This window comes from Furipterus horrens, unplaced genomic scaffold (assembly GCF_987537825.1).
Source record: "Furipterus horrens unplaced genomic scaffold, mFurHor1.1.pri manual_scaffold_11, whole genome shotgun sequence".
NCBI lineage: Eukaryota > Metazoa > Chordata > Mammalia > Chiroptera > Furipteridae > Furipterus > Furipterus horrens.
This window is the reverse complement of record NW_028327181.1, coordinates 99,865,849-99,893,336: the sequence shown is the minus strand read 5'-3', so window position 1 is coordinate 99,893,336 and position 27,488 is coordinate 99,865,849. Positions and strand designations below refer to the sequence as shown.

General features: G+C 61.5%; 1 protein-coding gene across 4 annotated transcripts; it reads right to left on the bottom strand.

Annotated features, from left to right (window-relative positions):
- Positions 1–210: 210 nt before the first annotated feature.
- On the bottom strand, positions 211–26,029 carry CARD14 (caspase recruitment domain family member 14). 4 transcript variants are annotated; one of them, XM_090292573.1, is made up of 22 exons: positions 25,711–26,029; positions 19,366–19,587; positions 18,207–18,344; positions 16,932–17,257; positions 16,037–16,204; positions 13,487–13,606; positions 12,778–12,903; positions 12,197–12,346; positions 11,258–11,374; positions 10,648–10,790; positions 10,416–10,510; positions 9,439–9,606; positions 8,863–8,923; positions 8,476–8,668; positions 7,333–7,459; positions 6,804–7,041; positions 5,977–6,040; positions 5,200–5,314; positions 4,365–4,538; positions 2,715–2,836; positions 1,728–1,843; positions 211–1,224 (listed from the first exon to the last, which is right to left on the bottom strand). In XM_090292573.1, exons 1-22 carry the CDS (start codon positions 25,850–25,852, stop codon positions 1,017–1,019), a joined length of 3,333 nt encoding a protein of 1,110 aa, XP_090148699.1. In that variant the 5' UTR covers positions 25,853–26,029; the 3' UTR covers positions 211–1,016. The 4 variants fall into 4 exon arrangements, with proteins under 4 accessions (XP_090148699.1, XP_090148700.1, XP_090148701.1 ...); XM_090292574.1 differs by having other exon boundaries at positions 5,200–5,311; XM_090292575.1 differs by lacking the exon at positions 11,258–11,374.
- Positions 26,030–27,488: the final 1,459 nt, after the last annotated feature.

The following is a 27,488-nucleotide window of genomic DNA, read 5'->3' as shown; positions in this document are numbered from 1 at the left end:
AAGCCCCCCGTCCTTGGGCTGGTTCCTTCTGTGTGGAGGACGCTGGGGTCTGGTGCAAGCACTGCTCCTGGCCTCCCCAGACCCGCCCTGCCTCTGCCCATCGTGGGAGCAGAGCCCTGCTGGGAAAACCCTTCCCCTTGGGTGGGGGCTCTTGTTGCCCCTCCCACCCCCATCACTCATTCCTGGGGGTGTGGGGAGAGCACCACGAGCTAGAATGCTATAAAAGTTTATTTTAGTAAAAGGTACCAAAGCCCATTCCTGAACTTGTTTACAATCATGCCAAGTGGAATTCTAGAGCAACTTCCTGGGATCCTCAGCTCTGGGGGAACTGTCCAATGACAGTCTGTGACAGGGGAGGCGAAGATTTGAGGGGTGTCCTGGGACGCCCTGCCTGAGCCCCGGGGTGGAGTCAAGGGGCCAGAGACGCAGCAGGGTGGGAAGCTGGGTAGAGGGGGCAGTTCTGTATCCCAGGAGGACGGCACCCTGCGAGGTGCTTGTGTGGGGCTCCCCCAGGGCCCCCGTGGTCCCCGGGCTGGCATGGCAGCTGCCAGGCAGAGACCAGCTGTGAACAGGTTCCGTCAGTGGAGACGTACTTCTGGGAAACAGGCTCTAAATGAGAGTTGCTGGGGCATCTCAGTAATCGGAAGCAGAGAGAAGTTAGCTCTGGACAGGGGTGCAGTGACCTTGGGGGCCACCAGGGCTGCCATCCCCTGCTTTGACACAGTGAAATGCAAAAGGAACATGCAGTGGGCGGGTCAGACAGGCAGTTGTCTGGAGACATCTCGGCCTCCAGCTCCAGGGAAGAACATTCTTGGGGTGTCCAGTTCAGACCACACCAAGCCCTGGTTTGCTGAAGGCCCATCTGTGACCGGCATGTGGGAAGGGTTCATGGCTGGACTCTGATAAGGGGAGCTGGCTGGGCTTTAAGGTGAACACGCTGAAGCTGTGCCAGTGGGGCCCTGAGCTCAAAGGACAGGATGCAAAAGCCCCCACAGCCCCAGGAGAGAACTCGGGTGTCAGTGGGGGCTCCGCTCCGTCCACACGACCTTCTTCTGCTCATCCAAGATGGCGAAGCGCGCACAGCCGACCAGGGACTCCAGGTCGTTCCACCCGTCGGGGGCCAGGCTGCAGCACAGACAGGGCGCTCTGTCCAGCTCGCCCTCCTCCTCCCTGCTGGCCTCCAGGAGCTGCTCCTCCAAGGTGCCAACCCGCTGCAGGGCCTTCCTGCGGGGCCAGAGACGGCGGGTCGGGTCAGGGGGACAGCCACCCAGGAAGCTGGCTCCGCAGTCTCGGAATTCTAGGGGCCTAAATGCCCCTGGATGCAGGTGGCCAGTTTCAAGGGGTCCTTGAAAAGGTAGGGCCCAGGTGCCATTGCACAGATGGACACCGGGCATCTGGTTTACAACCTCAGCTGTGAAATTCCACAGGGCAGGGCAGGAGATCTGTGCTTGTCACAGCCAGGAGCCCTGCCCCAGCACTCAGCGTGGCCCCCACCTACTGTGGAGGGCTGTCCCCTGTGTGCCCCTGTGAGCAGGTGGCCTTGGGGAGCTAAGGCAGGTGCGGGTCCTTGCTGTAGCTGGGCTGCTTCCTGGGAGGGGGAGGGGAATGCGTCATTTGTCTTGTGACACTTCCCAGAAACCCTGTCATGTGCTCCAGAGGCATGAGGGCCTTCCAGGGAGCCCCAGCCAGAGGCAGAGCCCCCCATCCGCCCCCAGGGGGGTACCTACTTGAGTTTCTTGACCGCCTTCTCATTGATGGCGATATGGATAATGATGGGGAAGATGTCCATCCTGTGCAGGGTGCGGACACTGTCCAGCTGGATGTCCAGGAGGGCGTGGATCTTCTGCAGGGAGGAGGGAGGAGTCAAGACCACATGTGGGAGCGGGAGCCACACCAAGGGGACAGGGTCGGACAGCGTTTGTACAGGAGGCAAGGGCAGAGAATTCACCAGGGCCCCGCACGTGAGGGCGCAGGCCGCAGCATGCCCGCGTTTCCGTCCACCTTGAGGGTGTGACTCCGAGTGAAATTAGAAGGAAAAGCACAAAGGCCGCGGTTTCACGGTGCGTGGAATATAAAATCAAAAAAATGAACACACAAGATGAAGACCAGAACTCACGGACACGGAGAACAGATTGCTAGGTGCCCTCGGGCGGGGGCAGGGGTAATGCGGGTGAAGGGACAGATGGAGAAGGGCGGGAACTGCGTGGTGAGCGGCCACGGTGGGGCCCGGGGCCAACCACGATGGTGCACACCCGAAACTCACGCGCTGTCACGCAGTGTTCCCTCAATTTAAGAAACAGTAACTCCGGTAAGAAAAGAACCCCCGTTGGTTTGATTTTGCAAGCTGGGGTTGAGGGCGCCTTCCCCGGGGCTCAGACCCCAGGAGATGGGGGTGGGGACTGACAGGGCTCCACTTTGCATCCCTGTCACAGCCAGCTGCTTTTCAAATGTGGGGTTCAGGGATTCACTTAACGTTATGAATCGTCTCCTGCGACGGGGAGACGGGGGGCTGGGAAGTGAAGGGCACAGGACGCTGGACGGCGGAGGAGGGGCCGGCCGTCCTGCGTGGCTGCAGCTGGACACCAAGCCGAGCAGCTGAGCACCAGCTATCCCTCGTCCCTCGGGTGTCTCGGCCCGTCCTCCTGGCCTTACCCCAGCGCCCCCTCTGGAGGTGGATCCCCAATGCCCCGAGCGGCCCCCACCCTGCTCCTCACCTTCTCCATGAGGAACTCGATGGCTGGGCGCGTCACCCCGCAGTGGCCCCCGGAGGCCTCCCTCTCCTGGACAATGTCTCCTTTCTGGCTGGAGGCCTCGTACTCCTCCTGGCTCAAATGCTCTGAAGGTGACAGTGGACAAGGATGTCACAAAGCAGCGTGGGGGTCCTGAGGGAACCCCAAGCTGTGCACCCCTGCCCTGGGGCCCCCGCCAGCTCTTCGCACTCAGAGGAGCCTGGGCGCCCAACATGCACCCTAAGTCAGCGACCGAGCAGGGCTCCATCCGTGCTGGGTGGGGGATGGGAGGGAGGGAGGAAGGAAAGGTGGACGGATGGACAAACAGACATATACTAACAAACCCCTCCAGCACTTCGTCTAACTCCAAAGTTACATATCTCACATCTTCCACCTAGCAACCCCTCAGACCCTGAAATCAGTGCTGCTCAACCAGGGGCAGTTTTACCCCCACGGCACTGGCAATGTCTGGAGACATTTTTGACTGTCACAACAGGGTGGCAGGCGGGAGATCCTGGCATCTAGTGGGTGGAGGCCAGGAATGTTAGTCAACACCCTACAATGCACAGGACAGCCCTGCCGCCCACCTGCAGAGGCACACCCCCTGTGCACCACGCCCACCTGCGGAGGCAGGGCCACCTGTGCACCACGCCCACCTGCGGAGGCAGGGCCACCTGTGCACCACGCCCACCTGCGGAGGCAGGGCCCCCTGTGCACCACGCCCACCTGCGGAGGCAGGGCCCCCTGTGCACCACGCCCACCTGCGGAGGCACGCCCCCTGTGCACCACGCCCACCTGCGGAGGCACGCCCTGCTGTGCATGCACCTCACCCACCGGTGCCCCTCTTCCCAACAGCGTCTCCCACCGCAGCACCTCCCCTAGGTCGCGGTGACCCCAGCTTGCAGACAGCTGTCAACGAGTGACAGGTGGGTGAACAAAAGCACCAACCAGCATGTCCCTCCTGCTCTGCAACCCAGGAAAACACCCCTCCTGCTGCGAGGGGACGCGCAGCCTCTGTCCCCTGGGATCCAGGATCCTGACCGGCCAGCTGTCTCCAGGACCCTGTGGACCGGCTTCTGGCAGGTGGACGGTGCCCTTTGGTGTTACCACCCAAGTAAGTACAAGCCTGTTTGCCAGGAGTAACTGTGCTGGATTGGATAAGGTCCCCCAGATGCATGTCCACTTGGAACCTCAGAATGGGACCTCATTTGGAAATAGGATCTTTGCTGATGGGGTTAGTTAAGATGAGGTCAAACTGGACAGGGTGGCCCTAATCCAAGGGCTGGTTCCTTATCAGAAGGTCACGAGAAGACAGAGACGCACAGGAGAAGGCTCCATGACAGGAGGCTGGGACAGGAGGGATGCGGCCACCGCCAGAAGCAGGAGCCAGAACTGCAGGGAAGGGCCCTCCCCCAGAGCTGGGGAGGACCTGTGGTGGCCAGCGCCCTGGCCCCGGGCTCCTGCCCCCAGGCTGGAGGATGCATCTGGTTGGAAGCCCCCGGTGCATGGCAATTTATGATGGCAGGCCCGGGACCCACACAGTGGCCTCATGCTGCTCCCCGAAAAGCCCATAAAGGGTTCTGCCAAGGCCCTTCCCTGCGCCCTGAAAAGTGGGGGCCCCAGCTGGGAACGCACCTGCGGGGCACTTCTGAAACCCCTGGAAGAGGCACAGCTTCTCGCTCAGGATCCTCCCGATCAGCCTGGGCACGAAGAGCACCGGCCGAGGCCGGCGCGGCCGCTGGGGGTGCACCAGCGTGTAGGGCGCCAGAGTGATGCAGCTCTCGGCCCAGAAGCACCCGATGGAGAGGTCTGTGGGGGACAGGGCCGTGAGGGCACCCCGGCCGTCCGCTGCCCTGGGCTGTCTGCCCGACCCCCACCCCGCAGGGCGGACTATGCTGTGGGCCACGCAGCCCTGCGGCTCTCCAGGGCGGGCTTCCCAGCGAGGTTCGGCCCGAACCAGGCAGTCCCCACGGCCCCTCACTCTCAGCCCCCCCCCCCCCCCCCCCGCAGTCAGGTTTCGGCCCATTCTCCGCGGCCCTTACATCTCACAAACCCGGGAAACTTCTCAGGGAGAAGGGAATAAACTGAGGTCAACTGAGCCCACCCGAATGCACTTCTGGTCGTCTCCATAACCCGATTTTACCTGCTTGGGGCGTGTGCCGTGCGCACCTCGTGTCCCAGCCCCAGGCCCACACCAACCCCTCAGGAGCCATTGGAGGGCCCCCGGTGTGTGTAACGCTTGGATAGTGTCAGGTTACTAGCCTAAAGGGACTGCTGCCCACACAACTGTACCACAGGACAGCTCACCGGGGCAAGGACATTCAAGACGGCTAGCTCACCTGCTCTCCAGAAAGGCACAGACATCAGCTACGGTTCTGACGACACTGACCGTGGCCCACCGGGTGGCGGCACCCAGCACCCTGGCCCGGCTGAGCAACCTGCAGCCCCTCCACCCGCCCCATCCCCTCACCTCGCAGCCTGCTGGGGTCTGACGGGGCCCCGTCAGAGGAGGAACAGGGGGACTTGGCCACGGTTCTGTCCACAGTGACGACACGGACCAACTTCTGGGGTATCCCAAAAGACTGCTGAAGGAGGAGGGCCCAGAAGTTGTCCCAGCAGTCCACCTGGGGCTAGGGGCCCGGCACCCGCCCCACCAGGGCCTCTCCCAGGTGACCCCAGGCCTTCGGGCTGTGCTCACTGCACAGCCCAGGGCGCCGTGCTGGGGGCAGGTGAAGGGGGCAGGAGAGCATCCTCCGGCAGAGGTCCCCCAGCAGGGCGTGCGCAGTGAGAGTGGGCCGCGTGAGGCAGGAGAGAAGGGTGGGGCCCCCATAGTCCCACCCTGCTGCAATTGGGGGGGCGCCCTAGTGCCTTGCTAAGGGCAGCTGAGTGTCCTGTGTCAGGAGAACACCAGGCCCCCGACCTCAGAGGAGATGAGGGTGGGGTGCAGAGGACAGGTAACTGGGGTGGACTGGGCGTACAAGGCAGAGCACTGGGACCATATTCGCTCACATTAGCAGAGCCTGCAGCCTGCGTGCGGTGTGCGGCCCCGCGGGACTATGTGCAGGGGCCCACGGGGCAGGGACTCACAGGGTGACCCCTCACATCACCCTCCAAATGGGACCCCTGGCCAGCTCCCCGCCAGGTGAGAGGAGGGGTGCATCCCCCCCCCCCCGCCCCCCTCCCCTGCAGGTGACATGAGCAGGGCCCACCCCACCCCGGGCTCTGGGCCGGCCAGTGGCCACCTCACCTTGCGGGGCGTGGGGTTCTGCTGACACATGTCCTGGAGGAGGGCCACGAGCAGCCGCTGAGCCCTGCGCAGGGGACAGACCCACACAGCTGCACAGAGGCTCCAACGCCCCTAGTGCCCCTGACAGCAGCCTGCAAGAGCCCTGCAGAGCCTCAGCCCACCTTGGAGGCGCCAGCTCACTGGCCTGGGGGGAGACCGGCCCCTGACCCTGGCCCTCCAGCGTGGCCTGGGGCGTGGGCGGGCCTGGGGGAGAGGGAGCGGGCACATGGCTCGGCCCGCTGCCCCTGCGGGGCTGAGCTCCCGGACCACAGGTCGGCCAGGAGGCTGGGCAGGTGTTGCCCCCGACACCGCGCTCCGCACGCGGCGGCTGATCTAGGACGCGGTGCTCAGCAGCGTGACGTGTCTTCCAGGAGGGCGGCCATTGTCCCAGCTGTCCTGGGACTCAGGGTCCCTCAGGATGTGGGACCTTCCGTGCTAAAACCAAGACGGTCCTGGACATGCCAGCACGATTTGTCACCCTCCCTCCTGGGGACACTGGCGACACTGGGAGACATTTTTGGCTGTCATGAGGAGGGGCCCGAGGGAGGCCGGGGTGCTGCATGACACCCAACCGTGCCCAGGACGGCCCCCGCAGCAGCGGGAGCCAGCTCCACACGTCAGCAGTGCTCAGGCTGAGAAACTGGTCCCGAACGCTCTACAACAGAGGTCTACCCCTCCCACAGACAAAACCTGTGCAGCAGTGAGCACGGTGGGCACCCGCTGTCTGGGGCGCCTCCCCACGCCCGCCCCACGCCTGCAGGCCTCCGCAGCCCCCGGGCGCCGCTCACCGTGCGTAGCTGGGGATGGCGCCCTGCTCGGAGTCAGTCATGCTGTACAGGCCAACGCGGTTGGCGAGCCAGCAGCCACGGCCCTGGAACATGGTGTCGGTGACGTGCAGGATGTCCCCACAGTGCGCCAGCAGCTCCCCCTCCGCCCGCGCCTCCAAGGCCAGATTGACCCGGATATAGAAGGAGTCCCCTGAGGTCACCACTTTGGCCTCCAGGTCCTGCACCAGCTTCTTGTAACCTGATCAAAGGGGACATGAGGACCGATCAGTCCGGGCAGTGACTCTAGCCGAGGAAGGTTCCGAAATGTGAGAGGGGGAGACAGGGAAAGTACCACCCCAAAGTCCCGGGAGCCGTTCTGGTGCCCGTCACTGGGCGGGAGGTCCCCAGCCACCTGGGGTCCTCCACAGACCTGGGGGTGGCCCCCAATGTGGTGGGCCGTGGTGGTCCACTTGCCCGGGGCTCAGAGACGGGACTGGGCAGCTGGGCCAGTCCTGAGAGGTGAGCCCACGGTGGGGGAGGGGGCGCATACCCTCCATGTTGACCTTCACGGACAGGCAGCAGAAGCCGTTGACCCGCCGCAGGAGCCCAATAGCCTGCTCCAGGGTCGTGCCCTCCAGGGAGGCCTTGAAGAAGGGCTCAGTGGCCTCGCAGTCCACCTGAAGGCATGTCACCAGGGTCGGTCTCCATCGAATAGGGTCCCGCGTCCGGAGCCCAAGCGCGGACGTGCACCCCTCAGTGGGACCCAGCCACCCCCACCCACGCCCCAGGGCCTCTGTCACAGGCTGCGTTGCTTCAGCTCCGTGGAACCACACACAAGCCCACCCCGAGGGTCAGTCGCCAGCCCTTCCCAACACACCAAACGCCAGGGTCGCCACCGAGGACCGAGGTGCTGCTCTCCAAAAGGGGCCTCCATTTTAGAGTTCTAGAACATTCTAGGTCTAGGCTTCTCAGCTCTGGGACTATGGACACCTGCAGTGCGCCGCTCTGTGTTGGGGGGGGCCGTCCTGGGCCCCGTGGGACTTCAGCGGGCCCCCACCCCGCCCCCTGCTGTGCAGGCTCACTAAGACGCTCTGCTGCTGGATTCGCAAGGTGAGCTGACAACCGAGAATCCCGGGAGGCCCGCTGGTCGCGGAATAAAGGGCTCTCGTGCCACGTGGAGTGGAGAGCACAGGGTGACACGAGTCAGGCGCCTGATGCGAGGCTGCTCAGGACTCAGGAGAGCCCGGCCTGGTAGGGGTACGGCCATCTAGAGGGAGAAGCCCGTGCGGCTTGCAGGGCTCCTGAGCAAAAGGCCTGGGCCCCCTCCCACCCCTCCTCAGGGCTCACCTTCCCACCCGGCACCCACCTGCCTACAGTTTCCTCCTGGGTGATGCCCGTTTTGTGAATTCCTTGCTATTGTTGGAAAGCTTGACATTCAATAATTCTGTTTTTCATCTACACCAGAGTCACCTCCCTGCCACTGTATCCACTTATCCATCATTAATTTGTGCATTTGTTTTCTGCAGTTTAATGAATATTTTACAGTAAAAAGTTTTCAAAGATACCCCAGTGGTTCAAACGGTGCATGCCATATTGTGCGTAATTTAACACGGAGACGAGCAAGCGCGCACACACAGGCTGACAACAAGGCTGTCACCGATAACTAACAAACAGCGAGGCCCCCACATCTCACCATCATGATCTGGGTGCCGGGGCGCAAGGCCATCTCGTCCACCGCCGAGCCCGGGGTGACCCGGTGAATGAAGATGCCCGTGTGGTTCCCACCGATGACGCTGATCTGATCCAGCAATGTGTGCGCCTGGAAGGCCAGCACCGTGACCTGGTTCAGGATCTTCCGGGCCGGCCTGCGCCGCACGGGGATGCTGCTGCAGGGAGGGGGTGATGGGGCTCGCGGGCAGCCCAGAGCAGGAGGGGCAGCTAGGGCATCTCCCCATCGGCACCAGCATCCTGGAATTCTCCACGCCCCTCTCCCCGCCATGACCCCACCCTCGTGAACGCTGTCCCCTGCCTGCAGTCCTCACTCTGCCCCCTGCTGGCCCTGAGCCCGCCCTCCACTCACCTGGCTGAGACGCGGAGGCCCCTGGAGACGGGCTGGGGGCAGCTCTCGGATTCCAGAAGGTCTGGGCAGAAGCAGAGGCTTAGACACCAAGCGAGACTAGCCCTCGAGGTCGCCCGAGGTCACCCAAAGTCACCCAAGGTCGCCCGCGCTCCCTCGGTCCCCTCGGCCCCCTTTGCCGAGGCCGACCCTTGGTGTCCTCAATGCTTAGGCCTCGATTCATCTTCTCCCGAAAAGGAGGTGCTGGTGGAGAGCCGCACCTGCTAGGGTTTGACCTGCACTGTGTCCGTCATGATAATGTGAAGGCCGCTGACACTTTATTAAATAGGGAACCTAAAATCGGGACTTCCAGCTGCACTTGGACCTGGGCCCGCATCTCGGCGCTGACCCGTGCTTCGGTGTGGCAGCCATCGCTGCTGGGCCATCGGCGGCCTCCTGCTTCCCCCGTGCCACCCCAGCTGCCGGACCAGACCCCCAGGGGCCCGGAGGCCGAGCTGGCAGCCCTAGGGCTCGATGTCCCCAGGGGGTCTCCCAGCTCCCAGCCGGTGAGGCAGACAGGCAGGAGGCAGCTCCTCTCACCTGGTGGACCGACCGCCCACGAGGACCAGAGCGCCAGCCGACGGTGGACAGCTGCCTGTCCCCTGCCACGGCGGCCTGGGCCCGGCTCGCAGGCAAACACCCGTGCCTGATTACATTCCAGCCAAGTGATGTTCATCAGACCCCCTGGTGTGTGTGAGGTTGATCCCACTGCGAGGGCAGGAAAACGGGCTGTGCTGTAGATTCACGACAGAAGGGAAGAGCAGTAACACCCCTCTCTTCAGGATCCAGGCTGGACCCGCCGTGGGTGGACCCTCTTAGTTGGCAGCAGTTGCTTACCAACAACCGCTAATAAGGTCAGAAGGGGTAGGGTTTCTGGTCACGTGACCCACGGCCCCACCACACAGGTGCAGCTGTGCGACCAGTGTGGGGTGCGTGCACCCCCGGCAGCCACAGGGTGAATCCCAGACAGGGTGCTGAGCACCTACTGTGTGCGAGGCGCACGCTGGGGTAGATATGCAGGGTGGGGAGGTAAGGGGACTGTCAGTGAGGGGCCCACGGCTTGAGGGGAGAGAACCAGTCAGTCCCAGACACGGGAACAAGCCACAGGAGAAACGGGAGGGCTCAGGGGCTGACACCCCGCGGAGTGCCCCCGCAGGCGCCCCGGCCAGGAGCACTGCCACCTGCTGTCACTGGGAGGCCCCGCAGCCCACGGTCCCGGGCAGGCAGGGACACAGACAGCATCCATGCTGAGCTGGATGTCGAGATGGGTCAACTCCCTCAGCCCCCAGGTGACAACAGAAAAGACAGCAGGACACAGAGCAGCTGGCACCAGGCCCTGGGCCCCAGGCCCTGGGCAGGGCAGCGGTCAAGTTCCCTTCTCTCTGCCCAGCCCCTGGGCAGAGACCCGGTCATCTCACCTGCCTCCCTGAAGACCCCTGTCCCCACCTCCCCTCCTGGCTCTGGCTCAGCCCAGGGGAGGGGGGCGGCTGCAGGGGTTGGTGGAGGGGGACCCTCACCTGCTCTGTCCACAATCTCGTAATCCAGGTCTGTGTCACCCGCTGGAGGTCCCAGGGAGGCTCCCCGGTCCACCCCCAGGACCTCTGGGAAGCCGCTGCGAAGAGGAAGATTGCTCAGGCTGTATAGCCCCCTCCCAGCCTCGGACCTGGGGCCCCCAGCATCTGCCGGGCCCCTCACCCAGTGAGCCACCAGGGGACCCAAATCACCCGACCCAACGCCCCGCCCTCCCACCTGAAAGACCAGGGGTCTTCCCGCAAGTCCTCTCTGGCTCGCTTATACAGGGACAGCTGGCTGGGAGGCGCAGGGCTGCTGGAGCGAAAGCTGTCCACCAGCTCGCGGCTGGACGTGGCACTCAGGTCGGAGCAGAGCTGCGACTGGGGGACGGCAAGGCAGGGTCAGCGTGGGGCTCACAGGGCCCCCCATGCCCCTCTCTGCTGGGGAAAGGGAACGAGCCGTGGGCCCTCACATCAGGGCAGAGCAGGAAGAGGGAGGGTGGGCGGGGCACACAGCCAGCGTACACTAGCTGAGCACCTACTACGCGCCAGCACACTGGGAGCTGCTCTCTGCGCTTTCTGTCACTCAGTCCTCACAACAAATCTGTCCCACGTGACGTACAAAGCAATCGAGGCCCTGCGAGGCCAGGTGACTGGCCGGCTCGGGAGGGTCATGCGCGGATGGGACCCGTGCAGGGTGCCCAGATGGGGCCGGAGGACCCCTGGTGCACAGTGCAGGCCTGCGTGTGGCCCCTCGTCCCCCTAACCATCTCCTCAGCACCCACTGCGTGCCGGGCCCCTTCTGTCTGCGCCTGGCCCTCCCCAGCAGCATGGGGACACGGCCGTACCTCGGAGGAGCTGGGGCCGCTGATGTCACTGTCTTCCCGCGGGTAGACGGCCAGCGTGCGCACAAGCCGCTGCTTCCCCTTCTGCCAGGGCTCCCGGGGCCCCGCCTCCTGCTTGGGCTGCAAGGACGCCCTGGGGCTGGTTGATTCAGGGAAGGCTTCCCCGGGAGGCTCTTGCGGTTCCTACTCAAGCAGCGCCTCCACCCTCCTCTCCTCAACTTCCAGGCAAAGCAATTATGTCTCCTCCTCCCACTCTGGGACCCAGCTGACTGCCCAGGGGACTTAGCAACGGGCTTGGTGAGGGGCATCTCACTGCTATCAGAGGGTCTATGTGGTTCTTTGCTGGGTACACGCATGACACATAACGTGTGCATAATATTATCTACACACACTGCAGACGAAGCCCTGGGGGCCAACAGAGCGGCCCACGCGGCAGTCAGCGGTCTGCGGCCCACTCGCCGGTCCCTGCTCTGTGTACATGTACAGATACACGTCATGACTGATAAGGGCAGGAGGTGCAGGAGGAAGGGCTGCGGAGGGCCCGGATCTGCCTCCCACCCAGGCCCCAGGACGCCTCTGAGGAGTCTCACCGCCCACCAGGGCGCCTGGAGCTGGAGCTGCCAGCGAGACTGGAACTAGAGATCTTACAGCAGTTTTAGCTCAGTCTCGTCTCCCCCCATCCCCACATCACACTCTACGGGTTCCAGAACTTCCTGCTGGGCCACCCTGCCACAACGTGCATGACGTTATCGTAAAAGGGGAAGCCGGAGCAGCTGCAGCTTCAACACCGGACACCGCCGTTGGCTCATGAGACCCCACGCCCGGCTGCCGAGTTACACCGGGTGCCCCAGCTCCGGCGGCCGGCTCCCCCCCTGCCCACACCCTGCCCAGGACTCCAGCCCTGCCCCCGCTTCCAGGGTACCCGGGCAGGGGAGTGCTCACCTCTTGGGAGGGCTCGGACTGCAGCCTGCGGAGATGTTGGCGCAGGTCGCAGACCTGGTCCGTCAGCTCGAACACTTTCCTGCGGAGGGCGTCCTTCTCCGCCAGGATCTGAGAAAGCTCCACCTGCGCGGCGTCCCTGGCCGAGTAGGCCTGCGGGCCAAGACAGGGGGGCACCTGGCATGAGCAGGCTGAGGAGGCCCCACGCAGGAGTCCCAGCCAGAGAGCACCCCCGGGCTCTTGTCTGCGTCTGTTCTGAATCAGTCGGCGTGCGGCAAACACGGAGCTCGCTGGCCCCGATGGGCACGCGCCACTTGTTTACAATCATGTCACGTGTGCAGATCTAACACCCCGGTCTGTGGGTGTGCAGAGAATGAAAGGTGGCACTGGACGTGACCTCTAGTCTAGGACAGTGAAGCTCATCAGCAGGGGACAAGGGTGAAGGCTGAGAAACCACGTGGACCAAGGAGAGAGACCTCGAGTCTGGAAGTGGGGGCCATCGAGGGCAGGGCCAGCTGTCAGCCACAAGCGCAGAGGCCAGGCACCGCCTCTCCTCCCAGGGCCCCACCCGCCTCTCCGGGTACCTGGTCCCGCTCCTTCCGCAGCTCCACCACCTGGCTCTGCAGGGCGGTCACCTTCTCCCGGTACATCTCGCAGTCCACTTTGGTCTTCTGGAACTGCAGCAGGGTGTGCTCCTTCTCTTCCCAGTACTGGGCAGGGGGGACAGACACAGCTGGGGAGGACGGGTGGGACAGGGCCCCACGGGGAGCGTGGTGCTCCCGGGAGAGACGAGGTGAAGGCAGGCTCACTCCCCGAGTGCCTGACGTCTGTCTGGGAGCCCACAGAGGGCCCTTGCTGCCTACCCAGGAGCCGAGCCACCCCAGCTCGCGCGGGGGGCTGCCTGTGGTGGTTTTGTTCGTTCCGCGCCCCAGGGCGCAGTCTCCCTCCACCTGCCTCGCTCTCATCCACGGTGCCTTTCTCCCCAGCGTCCCCCTCCCCGTTTGCAGCAACTCAGCAAGTCCCTGGCGCCACCCTGGCCCCGCGCCTGACATCATCTGTCCTCACTGCCCACTGGCCGCCCGTTTTTCTCACCATCCTGCCCACCGGCGTGACCTGTTGGACTGTGAGCCAGGGCTCAGCACCACTTTGGAGCAGGGGAAGGGGTGCGAACAATGCCTCAGCCAGGCAGGCTGGGTGCCAAGTGCAGCACGGACTAACGGGTTGGTCCGGGGGGCGTGGCCCTGCCCTGGGGGCGTGGCCCTGCCCTGGGGGCGCAGGGGCCAGGAGGCTCACCTGCTTCCGCTGCCTCTCCGCGGCCACTGCCCGCTCTCTCAGGGAGTGGATGCGGTCCACCAGCTCCTGCTTGCTCTCCAGGGCCTCGTCCAGGCTCTGCTCCAGAATGTCCTTCTCCGCCTGGTGCAGAGAGAGGTCCGTCCAGGGCCTGGCCTGCCCGCACCCCTGCCCCGAGGGAAGCACCCCGAGCAGCTCGTCCCAGACTAGGGCCCGGCTATGGACGGGTGTGGTGACATTACCGTCTCTCTAAATGGGAAACCTGCCACCTGGGCTCTGCTGTGCATGGGTGGTCGAGAAGAGGGAAAGTTCTGGAAGCTGAGGCCTCTTAGGAGAGAACCTTCTGCTTTACGCACTTGTAGCCTCTGCCCCAGAGCGTGGGAGATGCCAGCAGACGCCAGCCCTGCTGGAGCTTTTCTTTTTCTTTTTTCCTTCCGTTTTTAAGTGTATTTTATTGATTATGCTGTTACAGTTATAGCAATTTTTTTCCCTTTGCTCCCCTCTGCCCAGTATCCCACTTCCCTTCAGCAATCCCACCCCCCTTAGTTCATGTCCACGGGTCGTGCATATACGTTCTTTGGCACTTTATCTGCCCTTCCATTCTAAACGATAGAGTAATCGTGATTGTAGGTCCTCGCTTTTCAACACATTGAATACTTCTTGCCAGTCCCTTCTTGCCTGCAAGGTTTCTTTTGAGAAATCAGCTGAGAGTCTTATAGGCACCCCTTTGTAGGTAACTCTCTGCTTTTCTCTTGCTGCTTTTAAGATTCTCTCTTTATCTTGAACCTTTGGCATTTTGATGATGATGTGTCTTGGTGTGGTCCCCCTTGGGTCTAGCTTGTTTGGGACTCTCTGTGTTTCCTGGACTTGTATGTCTATTTCCTTCACCAAATTAGGGAAGTTTTCCTTCATTATTTTTTCAAATAAGTTTTCAATTTCTTGCTCTTCCTCTTCTCCTTCTGCCACCCCTATAATTTGGATGTTGGCACGTTTAAAGTTGTCCCAGAGGTTCCTAAGCCTCTCTTCATTTTTTTCAATTCTTGTTTCCTTATTCTGTACTAGCTCTTTATTTCTTCCCTATGTTCCAAATCATTGATTTGAACCTTGGTTCCCTTCCCTTCACCATTGGTTTTGTGTGGATTTTCCTTCGTTTCACTTAGCATACCCTTCACTTCTTCCCTTATGTTTGCCATACTCAAGCATATCTGTCAAGCCTGTGAGCATCTTTACCACCAGTGTCTGGAATTCTGTGTCTGTGAGGTTGTCTACCTCCTTGTTAGGTGGGCTATCTCCTCCTTGCTTAGTTCTCCCACTGGAACCTTGATCCGTTCCCCCTTTTGGGTCATACCTCTCTGTCTCATCTTGACAGGCTCCTGTGTTTGTTTGCCTGTGTCTTAGGTAAAGCTCACGCACCTGTTACGGTGTAAGGGGTGGAGCCTTAGGTATTTGTCAGTGCAGGTGACCTGTTTCACCACGAGGTGGCGCTGTGTGTGGGGGAGGGGACTGAGAGGGAACAATGCCACCTGCCCAGCACTTGGCCCTTTTCCAGGCACTTCTCCCATTTCCGTATGGGCCTGGCGCCCCTCTAGCTGCTGCCCTGGGCTTGGTTCCTAGAGAGGGTGGGTCTGCAGGTGTTCTAGGACCGTGGGGCCCCTCTCAACAAAGGGACTCTGCTGAGCGACCTGCAGTTTCTTCCACCACCCCAACCCCCACTGGTTTTCACGGTCAGAGTAATGAGGGTCCCCTGCCCCCACTCTCACCCCCCCAACACCGCGGGCTGGAACCGTGACCCGTGCGGTCTGGTCTGGGGCTGGGATCCCTCCCCAGGTGAGCCTTCCTACATTTATAACGTGGTTTGGTGCTCTCTGTCGGCCTCGCTGCCCCCACTGCCACGGCGCCAGACTCCGGGCCCCTGCTCCGCCCTCCTACCTGTCGGGATGAGTATTTCTTCTTTATGTCTGTGTTTGCTGGGCTTCGTGCAGCTCGGCTTTTTGGTAGCTCCGACTGTTTTTAGTTTTGAGGCAGCTGCGCGCCTTATGGCTGCGGAGGGAGGCCCAGCGTGTCTACCTGCGCCGTCGCCTCGGCCGGAAGTCCTGGAGCTTGTTTTGCAGGCAGGACGGTGATCGCGGGCAGCACCCTGCCCTGGGGCGGCGGCACCTGCGCCTGCGCCCCGGCCCGCACCCAGGGGGCGTCTCTCGGAGGCAGAGCCCAAGAGTGGGCGCTTATTGGTCCCGAGAAGCGGAAGAGGGGAGCCGAGGCTCTGCGTGACTTCAGGGCGTGGCGCCCCGTCCCTCCTCCTCGCCAACGCGGCGTCTTCTGCAGGCAGGCAGGTTCCGTTCCCTGCCCCACCCCCCCCGTTTAAAGTGAACCCCAGGACCCATAAGCAGCCCCATCCGCTCTGAAACGGCGGGGCGCAGCCGCCGAGCCGAGCGGGACGGGAAGCCGCCAGCGGCCGGGGCTGGGGCGGTGGCAGGACCGCGTCGCCGCATCGGGAGCCACCTGCCAGGCAGCCAGGGCCGGGGGGGGCCGCTGGGAGGGAGCGGCCGGACCTACCAGGCTGAAGGTCAGCGCGCGGAGTCTCTCATTCTCCTCCTTCAGGCGGCTCAGCTCCTCGGCTCCGGGCTCGGGGCCGCCGGCCGTCCTCAGGGACCGCTCCCGGAACTCCCGCTCGCAGGAGGCGGCCAGCCGCTCCCGCTGCAGTTCCTGCTGCACCAGATACAGCTGCCGGGAGACGGGGGCGGCCTCGTGAGCGCCGTGCGCCCCTGGGCTGGGGGGCCGGGGGGGGGGGGCGCGTGCGTGTGCGAGTGTGTGCGCGCATGCGCAGAGGCAGACACGGAGCGCGCAACTGATAAACTAAGGTACACGGGTGTGCTTTCTACTCGTGTATTTGTTTTTAAAAATAAACTTGAAATTCCAAATAAAGTTAAAAATTAAAGGAAAAACAATGACAAAGGCAAAAAGCAAATGCCAAGATAAGTAATGAATATCCTCAATAAAGATACTGATACAAATCAATAAAATAATAAACCCAACAGAAAAATGAGTAACAGACATTGCTGGGTTTGAGGAGGGCTCCCAATAACACTCCGCCCTCCGGCCCAAGTCGAAGACCAGCTGAGAGGCCCACTGTCCCCAGGGTACGACAGCCGGAAGGGACTGGGGCCCAGGCGCGTCCACTACTGCAGAGCCCAGTCGCCAGACCCACCCCCAGAGGCGGGTGGGCCTCCCCAAGGTGGGCACGGCGCAGACTGGCCGGTCCGTGAGCAATGACAGGGCAGGCTCCTTGCCGGTAGGTACGGGAGGGGCCTGGTGGGGACGGACTGTGAGGCCGGAAGGGCAGCTTCCTGCAGGGGTGCCTGGGCCAAGGCTGGCAGAGCAGGAAGGCACCCCGCGCAAGGGGGTGGGGGTGGGGGTCGCAGTACGTGCAAAGGCCCCGGGCGGACGGCACCTCCTCCTGCAGGCCGCGGCAGCGCGTGGTGGCCAGCTCCTTCTCCTGCAGCGCGTTGCTGTAGTGCAGTGAGAGGCTGAGCATCTCGTCCTTCAGCTTCAGCACCTCGTGGAAGTGGGCGCTGACCTCGCGCTTCATGCGGCTGTGGTCTGCCTCCAGCTGCTGCAGGCCCTCGGCGCGGGCCTCGGCCTGGCCCAGGCGCTCCTGCAGCCGCTGGCACTGCTGCGCCAACGCCTCCTTGTGCCCCTTTTCCTGGCTCAGCTCCTCCTGCAGACTGCTGATGGCCCCAGCCAAGCACTCGGTCAGCTTGGAAGTCTCCATGAGCCCTGCGGGGGAGGTGCGGGGAGGGGGCGAGGAGGAGGCAGGAGGCCAGGGCATCACCACCTCAGCCCCTCCCTTGACCTCCAGGGTTTTGCTTAGACTTTCAGGAGGGTCCCACCCTAGTCTGTCTATCTCTTTAAAGGCTTCCAGGACGAACTGAACTCGACATTTCGGTATATAAATCTTTTGATTTGAGATTCTGGCACAAGGGTTCCCCATACAAACCCACTGTTCAGACCCAACCGCCCCCTCATCAGCCCAGACGCGCTCATGTTAATGTCACCCTAAAAATACAACACGGAACATAATCCGGTCAAAGATCTCTAAGTAACATAGACACGGAATAACACAGAGACGGACTGTGAGGCCAGACGGGCAGAAGCGCTTGCTCAGCTGGTCTTCAGTGATGTCTGTCTGCTCCTCTGGACACCCCGATCTTTCAACAGTTCCTCTAGGAAAGCCTAAAATCACTCCATTAACAGAATGGTCTCATCGGCCCCCAAGCCGGGGCTGATCACATGCAGCCGGCACACCCCCTCACTCCTTGGCAAGGCACCTCTCTGTCCTCAGTGGCCCTGCCCGAGAGCCAGGCCAGGCCCCAGGACTGGGATGCCCTCCGGCCCAGCACAGGGTTCCCCAGTGGTGGGTCGGGTCATTGGCTTTTCCAGGGACAGAACACTTCCCCTTTGCCTGTGCCCCATGACCATGAGGGGTCCCCTCTAGGTGCTGGCTAATTAGAGACAGACTTTTCCTTTTAGACCCAAGACCATGGTTCCTGGCCCTACCCGCCCCCCGTCCAGAGTGCTGGATGGGGCGGAGGGGTGGAACCTCCACCTGCAGGCATCAGGAACAGTGCTGGGAACAGCAGGCCCCGAGGGCGGGACCCCAGAGGTTACTAGGGACTGGCAGCTGTGGGGAGCCCCCACCAAGCCTGATCCAAGGCTGAGCTCTCACCACTGAAGCTGCTGCTGTCCACGCCAGGCGGCAGCCCGGTGACCAGGGTGTAGACGTCAGGGTTGTGGAACTTGAGGCTCTCCAGGAAGGCGATGGCCCCGTTCTTCCCTCGCGTCCTCAGCAAGTCCAGCAGGTACCCTTGGGAGACAGAGCAGTCTTGGCTAACAGGGGGCTGGGCGGGCCTCCCATGAGGGGCTGGGGGGAGGCGGGCCACGCACATGTGGGGAGGAGGGCCCACGGGCAGGGTGGGCCCCGGTAGGTGCCTCCTGTTTGTGAAGTGGCCATCCCTCCCGAGAAGGGCGAGGCTGATGTTAACCGAGCAACGACTGAGCTCCACGTGCTAAGCGGTGGAAATACACAGCTAAGGAAGATGGCTGCCGCTCTCCAGAGCTGCCCAGCATGCAGCGGACAGGCGCGGGCGTGCCTACGAGCTCGTGGGAGGAGAGGAGCCAACCGCAGCGCCCCAGGCCCGGCCCGGCCAGACGCCCCTGCCCTCCGCCCAGGGCAGCAGCCTGAGCTCATTTCTCGGGGTTGTTGATGTTCATCAGGCAACAGGCACAGAGAGAGCCGCGCGTCAGAGGCCACGGCTCGCTGGCGGCCACGATGGCCCAGGCTCTGAGCCACGTCTTAGACAGAGACTCGCTCCCCCAACCCCCAACAGGGTGGAGCTATGAGCTTCCCCGTTTTTGAACCAGTTGACACAGCCTGTCCGAATTCACTCCAAAGACACCGGGAACAGGCTGAATGGTGGTCCCCAAGGTGTGTCCACCTGGAACCTGCCAATAGGGCCTTATTTGGGAAAAGGGTCTATGCAGAGGTAATTAAGTTAAAATATCGAGGGGAGAGCATTCTGCATAATCTGGGCAGGCCCAACATCCAATGACAGGTGTCCTTATGAGAGACAGAGGAGGAGAGACATTCAGAGAAGGCTGTGAGAGAGGCAGAGGCTAGAGTGACGGGGCTACAAGCCAAGGAATGCCTGGGGCCCCCCGAAGCTGGAAGAGGTGAGGAAGGAGCCATCAGAGGGAGCGTGGCCCTGCCCACACCTGAACTTCAGACACTAGCCCCCAACTGTGAGAGAACCTGTCTCTGCTGTTGGAGGCCACCCACATCTGGGACTCAGCAGCGAGGCCCTGGCGGGGTGGGCCCGGCGTCTCACCGGCCCTCATGGCGGTGTTGGTGAGCCGGGGGCTGTGCAGCACCTCCTCCTCGTCCAGCTGCCCCAGCACCTTGGCCTGGCGCAGGTAGGGGGTGAGGCGGCTGGGGCAGACGCTGCGCACGATCCGGTGGCGGTGGCTCTCGGTCATCTCCCACAGCGTCTCCTCATCCAGGGCCGTCAGGGAGGACTCTGTGCGGTGCAGTCCTGCCATGCCTGGGCACCCTGGGAGGGAAGGACAGCGACAGAGGGCTGCGGTCAGTGCCGTGACTCCTGGGGTGGGGGTGGGGGGCTTCCTCTGTAAGCCGTCTTTACCCTCCTCACAGGCAGGGAAGGAAATGACCAGTTTGGCGAGGACAATGACACCACCCTAGCCCTGGTGTCCTGGGACCAGTGGGAGGGACATTAATCCCGTACCTGGGGCAGAGAGGGACCTAGGTTTCTTTTGCTTTGAAGAGACTGGATTTGCTTCTAATGTGCAGGCTGCTGCCCTGCCCCAGGGCTGACCCAGGAAGTGGGCCCAGACCACCTAAGAATTCACAACAGCAATGACACAGCCCCACAGGGTCAGAAATTGGGTCTTAGGCAAAAATAATATTTAATTTCTTTTTAGAGAAAGGAGAAGGAAGGGAAAAGGAGGGAGAGAAACATCAATGTGTGGTTGCCTCTTGCGTGCCCCCAACTAAGGGCCTGGCGCACAACCCAAGCACATTCCCTGACTGGGAATCGAACCAGTGACCCTTTGATTCAGAAGCACTCAATCCACTGAGCCACACCAGCCAGGGCTTGAGGAAAAATGTTTCCTCCCAGAAAATCAAAACTATGAACACTAAAATGACAACAAACTCACAACTATCAACAACTGAATCTAAAAAATAAAAACAAAACCCAACTAAGCAAACCAGAATAAGAACAGAATCATAGGTGTGGGGATCATTTGGAGGGTTATCAGCTGGGAGGGGGAAGGGGGAGAAATGGGGAAATGGTACAGGGATTAAGAAGCATAATCAGTTGGTACAAAACAGACAGGGGAAGTTAAGAATAACATAGGAGAGGGTGAAGCCAAAGAACGTATATACATGACCCATGGACGTGAACTAACGGGGCGGTGGGATTGCTGGAGGGAAGGGGGGTACTGGGCAGAGGGGAGCAGAGGGATGATCGTAACAACATAATCAGTTAAATATACTTAAAAAATGTTTCACAAACAAACAAACATAAATTATTTTTTAAAAAGTATTGTTTCCTCTTCTGTGTATACAGCACACCCGGGACAGTCACATCTCACGGCAGGGCCCAAGGGAAAGGTGTCTGAAAGGGATCCTTCGGGAAAAGGTGGAGAAGCCCTGAGACAGCGCCCTCGGGCGCACGTGAGGCTGCAGCCGCTCCCACGCCGCGGGGGTGGGGGGCGGTCAGTGGGCAGCAGCGCTCGCACACAGGGCACCCGGCGTGCACCCGGCATGGCGGACACTGGGCCGAGCCCCCTGGCGGACGCGCCGGGGGAGTGACATGGCGAAAGCACATTATGTAACAGATCGATCGCAATAACCGCACTGGGGAGGGGCAGTAAAGGCCACGCCCCCTCGGCCGGGGGGGGCGGGTGTCGGGTCTCCGAGGGCGGAGCTGCCTGGGCCTGGGCAGACCCCAGGCGGGCCCCATGCTCCAGGTCTGTGTGGATGAAGCGCTTGGAGCAGCTCCGTCTCAGCCCAGAACGCCGGCTGTCCGCTGTCCAGCGGGCGGTGATGGCCAGAACCCGAGCGTTCCAGCCTGCCTGCCACGCATGGAGCCCACGTCCTGGACGCCTGGCTCTGCCTTGGCCGCCTCCGCCTCTTTCCCCCCCGGCCCTGGCCTAGGTCTTTAGCCTATTAACGCATCTAAATCATTCTAAAACGTTTTTAAACTGTGGATGGTCTCAAGCATATAAAACAGCAGGACAGACATCCACGTACCCACCACGCACGTTCACCCCGCATTAACATTTCCTGTTTAAGGAAACGCATCCTTAGAGAGAGCTCAGCCCCTGGGCCCAAAGACTGGCCACAGTGCCCAGCACGAGGCAGCGGTCTGCAGGCGACAGTAACGTCACACACATGGCAGCTTTGCTGCTGCTCTCCCTACACAGCCACAGGGACATGCCGGGCAGGGTGCCACCGGCCACAGGCATGAGGTTCCATGCGTGGGGCCACGTGGCTCCGTCCACCTGTCTTAACTGCACTCTGGACTCGGCGGCACGAACGTAGCGCAGGAGACTCAGCAACGGTCCTGTGGCTGGCCCTCGCGCTCTATCTGCTTCTCCTCACACTCGGTGCTGCCATGACGCCCTGTGCACAGGTGGGGCGTGTCTCTCGGACACCAGGTGGCCTGTCACTTGGTTCTCTTCATGTGGGATGACAGGCTGCATGCTGGAGCCCAAGGCCCCTGGAAGAGGTGTGGACTCTAGATGTGCTCAAAAACCAGAGCAAGTCAGCCCGTGTGGACGGGGGAAACTGGAAAGACCCCCACAGTCCACCCATGGGGCCCGGGCCACAGCACACTCACCGGGAGACGCTGACATTCGTCTGTGCAGGGACTGCTCGCTATGGGACAGGGCCCGGCGCGTCCCCTCCTGGCCGGGCGGCCAGGCGTGGCTGCAGTCTCCTTTGCAGGATTCGGGGCAGCGGGACAGGGCTGGGCAGGAAGAGCCTGCCCAACAAGCGCCCAGGTGATCTGACAACTATTTCACGCCACGTGACTTGCTCCAAGGGGACAGATCTCTCACCCCCGCGTTTGCTCAGTAAGCAGATCAGCTTCCTCAGCACTAGGAAGCAGGCATCTAGACGAACGCTGGGCTGTGGAGCCCAGAACGCCCAGGACAGTCGGCAGGTGCACAGGCATCGGGGGTTCCCCTCGTGCCTTCCTGGCTGACAACCCAGAGGACACGTGTGAGGGCAGCCGCCTCCCACTGCGTGCCACGTGAAGATCCTGGGTCACAACTCAGCACGTACAGTCAGTCCAAGTGGTAGAGGTGCTGAGTGACCAGATCACAGACTCTCTCCCCCTCTGCCTCCCAAAATGAGCTGAAAATTGTTTTGTTGTGTGTGTGTGTGTTTAAGCAGTGGCTTCGCATGAGGAAATGCCGAAAGGAAAGAACTTCCTGCTGAAAACTTTGAAAAATGGCAGACAAGCCATCCCGGGCTGGGGGTCCAGGAGGAAAGTGAACCCCCACGTGCACGCCTGCTGCATGGTGCACACGGGGCCCGTTTCACTACAGATCTGGGACTGCACTTCGGGGGAAGTGCTGTGCTGAAACCCAGCGGGGACATTCTTGGCCTTGACAAAGTAAAGCTCGGAGTGAGCCACGGGCCGGGACCCGCAGGGAGGGGGCCCCCCTGGCGTTGGCGGCCAGGGCAGGATGCTGTCTCAGACAAGGCAGTCCATTTTCTGTAACGCCACCAACTCAGCCACTTCCAACCGTTGTGCTGCAGGGATTTTTAAAAGGTGATACCTGACTATTTAGTCAGGGGCACTGACCTCTTTTCCCTTAGGTTTTCAAATAAAAAAATGAAAACTGCCCTGTCAGGTGCTCAGTGGGTTAGAGCGTCACCCTGCGCACCAGGCTGCGGGTTCGATCCCCAGTTGGTGTGCCTACAGGAGGCAACCATCAACGTTTCCCTCTCACATTGATGTTTCTTTCTCTCACCCTCCTTTCCCTTCTCTCTAAAATCAATAAACATATCCTCAGGAGAGAATTAAAAATGATATAAAACAAAACACAAGGATGAAAGTGGCCAACACAAAAGCCGTCTGGTGGGAACGCCCTGTCTTGAACCATAAGTACATAGGTCACGTAACAGAGCCGCATCCTGGCGGTCACACTGCATAGTAAGGTTGCGTCTGATGGGTTAATTCTTGGTACTAAAATCCTCATATACAAGTAGAGGCACCTGACTCTTAAAGGCACTCTGGAGCAAAAAGGACAGGTAATTATTATTACTATTATTATTTGTAAACGAACCAAAATTATACCCATTTTTTGGTCAGACGGGCAAACTGTGGTTTTGGTGCACCTCCGAGATTTAGCTCACGGGCGCTGCAAGGTGAGCCAGGACAGGATCCCTTCGCTCAACCGCAGTGGGAATTTCTAGGGAAGTAACAGTTCTTGTCGTTGAGAAACGGTCACACTGCACTCAGGAATTCCGTCATTGTTTTTTAAAACATTTGAAATGTTAAGTAAAATTTAAATGTAGGATGTGGTCTCATTGATGAAAAATAATACTAGTGTGTCCGTCTCTCTACAAGTCCCTCCGTCTATATACTTCTGTCCATCTGTCCAGGCCGCCCTCCGTCCACCAGTGCGTGCGTGCGTGCACGTGCATGTGTGTGTGTGTGTGTGTGTCTGTCTGAGCGCACTGATTCGTGGGACGGAGACAGAGCAGGTGCAGGCACAGAGACTTGTTAGACTCCTGTCGCTGCAGTTTAGGGCATCTGCTGCCTTCTTTCGTTACTGATAACCTTTCAGAGTGAGTCAGCGTGGATTCAACAAAGCCATACCGTCACTATCTCAGAAAACAATGCCGTTAATCCAAGTGACCAAACGGAGAAGGAACTGGGCCTCAACCCAAAGCAGCGGCCCACACTGCCTGGGGGCACTTCCTGCCCCCGTGTGACGATTCCCAGTGCCCCCTTTCTCGCTCATAAATGAGTTTGGGTGACCCAGTGTCACAGAGTCGGAGGCGCAGATGCATGGACAGCAGCCCTCTGCAGGACCCCGCTTCGGTCCTGTAAGGAGGGGCAGCACTAACCTGTGCGGCATGGAGAGCGTGGGGGCAGAGCAGGGGTGGCAGGGGCGGGGGGACTCCTGGAAAAGCCGGGGGCGGGGCAGAAGGGCTCAGCTGGCCAGGCCGGTGTCAGTGGGAAGGCGGCTGCTTCCCACTCCTGGGGCGGTCACAGCCCTGCACTTCAGAAAGGAGAGCGGAGCACCTTTATACAACCTTATGGTCCCCCCCCATTTTCTCACAGAACATCCACTTTAATAGCACTGACCCCGAGTCTAGAGGTTCAACTGTGACCCCAAAGCCCTTCCTTTGACGGGGGTCCATGGTCCTGGATGAGGTTGGGTCCAGGAGTCAGTGACCCCAAAATTCAAGCTCACTAAACATTGATTTTCGTTTTTAGCAAATTCCACGCTGGCTCGGTCCTGGTATTACATCACATCACTGCACAGGGGCCGCACGGCCGGCCCACAGCGGACACCCGGAGAGGTCCAGACTCGCAGGTCCTCGGTGCCTCCCGGCTGGCCCAGGGCAACAGCCTGATCTGGGAGGGCCTTCTAGGCCCACTGCCACCCCTGCCGTACTGGCCTCCCACGCGAGGTCCACCGGCACGTGGCTTTTGTCAGACCCCCTCCCATCCAAGCGAACGCAGAAAGTCAGGGCCAGCTCAAGCCAGCAGCTGCCTGACCGGAGCAGCTGGAGACAGGTCTCTTCAGGACTCTCTAAGGCCCAGCCAACTGCCCCCGGGCCCCCCAAAGCCACACTGCAGTTTGGGTGTCAGTGAGTGCAGCCAAGGAGCGGCCACTCTAGCCCATCCTTCCTGCTCACAGTGGAGCCCAAGTGGCAATACACATGGGAGGGCTGCTTTGCAACTCAGCCCCAGGTTAAACAGGGGTGACTGCCGGAGATCCCCAAGGGTGTTTAGCCCCCGTGGAAGTCTTCCTCTCACCCTCCAGCACTTCCAGAGAGAGCTGAGGCTCCCCAGAGCCCTGAGTGTCTAAGACGGGGATCCTCCTGCCCGGCCCCACCCCGTCAACACTCTTCCCATACCCCGAGGCGCAGTCTCTTGCCCGTGAAGTGGGGAGCAGAAAGCACACACGCACACTCACGCCCGTGCACACGCATGCACGCACCGACCCCAGAACAGGAAGGAGTGCGTTGCAGAACGCTGAGGGGACCTGATGATCCGTCAACGCGACGGGCGAGGCAGGCAGGCACCAAGCACAAGAGGAAGAAGCGCCCCCTGCACCCCTCAGCCCCAACTCAGCGCCCAATGCCACTCTCCGTGTCTGCGCGGCCCTCATCACGAGGCCGCAGCCGGTCCTGCCCGTGCCACGCCGGCACCTGGAAACGCCCCTGCCCCTTCCCCTCATCCCGGGGCCACAGCGCAGACACCAGAGAGCCAAACAGAGCATCCCCCATTCATCTGTCACGGCCCCAACTGTCCTCCGGGAAGGTGGCCCTTAGCCAAGCAAAACATGCCACAGAGCGGGCGCCACGCCCGCCCCAGGAGGAGGGGAGCCGCCTCTCGTCCCCCCAGGGCCGCTCTCAGCCCCCCCCCCCCCCGGGCCGGCCCGCGCTCCCCCGCTGCGCTGACCTGCTCTCCCGAGGACCGACTCCACGCTGCCCGTCCCCGGCCTCCTGTGGCCGACTGTGACAGTCTCGGCTGACGAGCAGCGGGCGAGCAGGTTCGGCAGGCGCATCCGGCTGGCCCTGCCCAGGGAAGCGGTGCTGCCCATGACCTCCGCACGTCACCGAGGCTCCAGGACATCCTGACGGTGTGGCCGCCACGTGCGGGGAGTCTGTTTGCCCTTTGCGGGAGCCGTGGGAACCTTCTGGAAAGTGCCCTTGCACCTGGTCTCCTGTGTGTGGACAGTCAGCCTGGCTCCTCAAGAGTCGCTCAGACAGGGTCCCAGCACCATCAGGACCCATTCCGGAGCCCCTCTTCAGTCCTCGCGATCAGCACGGGGGCAGCTAGCAGCTCTCGGGTCAGGACAACGGGCCTGGCTCCCCCGTGTGATACACACCCAGAATGGCTCAGCTGCTAACACCTGCAGGGTTGTGCCCTGGCCCTCACCTACCTGGGCCCCTGCAATCACCTCTCAGCTGCCTCCTCCCTGGCCCCCTTGTGCCAGTTCTCAACATGGCAGGCAGAGCGGTGCTGTGAAGGGGGGCCCAGTCATGCCCCCCCTTTGGTCTACGAACCCCCGAACCCTCCCCACCGCCAGGCAGGAGCCCTGCGTGTCCTGGGCTTGTTACCCCCATTTCCACTCACCTGCCCGACACACAGGCGTCCCCTTGCTAGGCTGGTGCGCATGCATATGCCTGCCCCAGGGCCTTTGCACTGGCAGCTCTCGCTGCCCGCAGTGCTCTCTCCCTCACCTCCTTCAGGACTCCATGCAGGGGCTCCCCTCCTAGAGGCCTTTCCAGGCCATTCTATCTAAAATCATAGCCCTCTCCACCAGTGCTCTCCCTCCTCCTTTCCCTGGTTCATTTTCCTGTATTGGGCCCATTGCTCCGACACATTATGTGTTCCAGTTCCTTGTCGGTCTCTCGCCTGCCTCCACGCTGGGAGCTTGTAGCTTCCAAAGGACAGGAATTCCTGTCTTTCCTCTGTAGAGCCAAGTCATCGTTCATCCCAGGCACCCTGTGTTCCTCCCCGCAAGGCAAGGCCACCCTGAAGCTGGGGCAGCCACGACGCACCTAAATTCCACTTCATCGGCTGCAAGACCTTCCTGTCCTGTCCCTGCCTGCCCCCGACCCCTAACTCCCCACAGCGCGCGCTCTCATGGGGCCGAAGCCGCCCTAGCCTTGCATCCTGTGATCGGGCCGACCCCCTGCATCTGGGGGTCTTCACACTCCCTGTCCCTTCTTTCTAGAACCCACCCCCAGGGTGTTACCAGAGCCACCGCCTCTCACAACCAGGGGCACCTTCCTCCCGCCACGCCACCTCCACGGGATGTCAGCGACCCCCCGACTCTATTCCACTTGCCTCATTCCATTTGCGTCATCGCAGCTGTAGAACTGCAACCGTGTTACTGTTTTGCATGTTTTCACGGGCTTGCCCTTTCCTGGAACACAGCTCTGGGAGGGCAGTGCCATCTGTTCCATGTGTCACGCTCCGTGCTGGATGCCAGCAGTGTGGGGTCCACCAGGCTTCAGGTTTCACCCTGCACCTCACCGGGGGGTGGGCTGGAGAGGGCCGCCCCTAGAAAGGAACAGCGTTTGCCATTGAGTGCCAGGTAATGGGCGGGGTCGCTGACAGGAAGTTCCTCTCTGGGGGCAGCCCCTCCGATCCAGGACACCAACTCCTCTGGCGATGACTCAGGAATCCCGGCCCAGCCCAGGAGCACTACACCCAAACCTCCTCCCGCC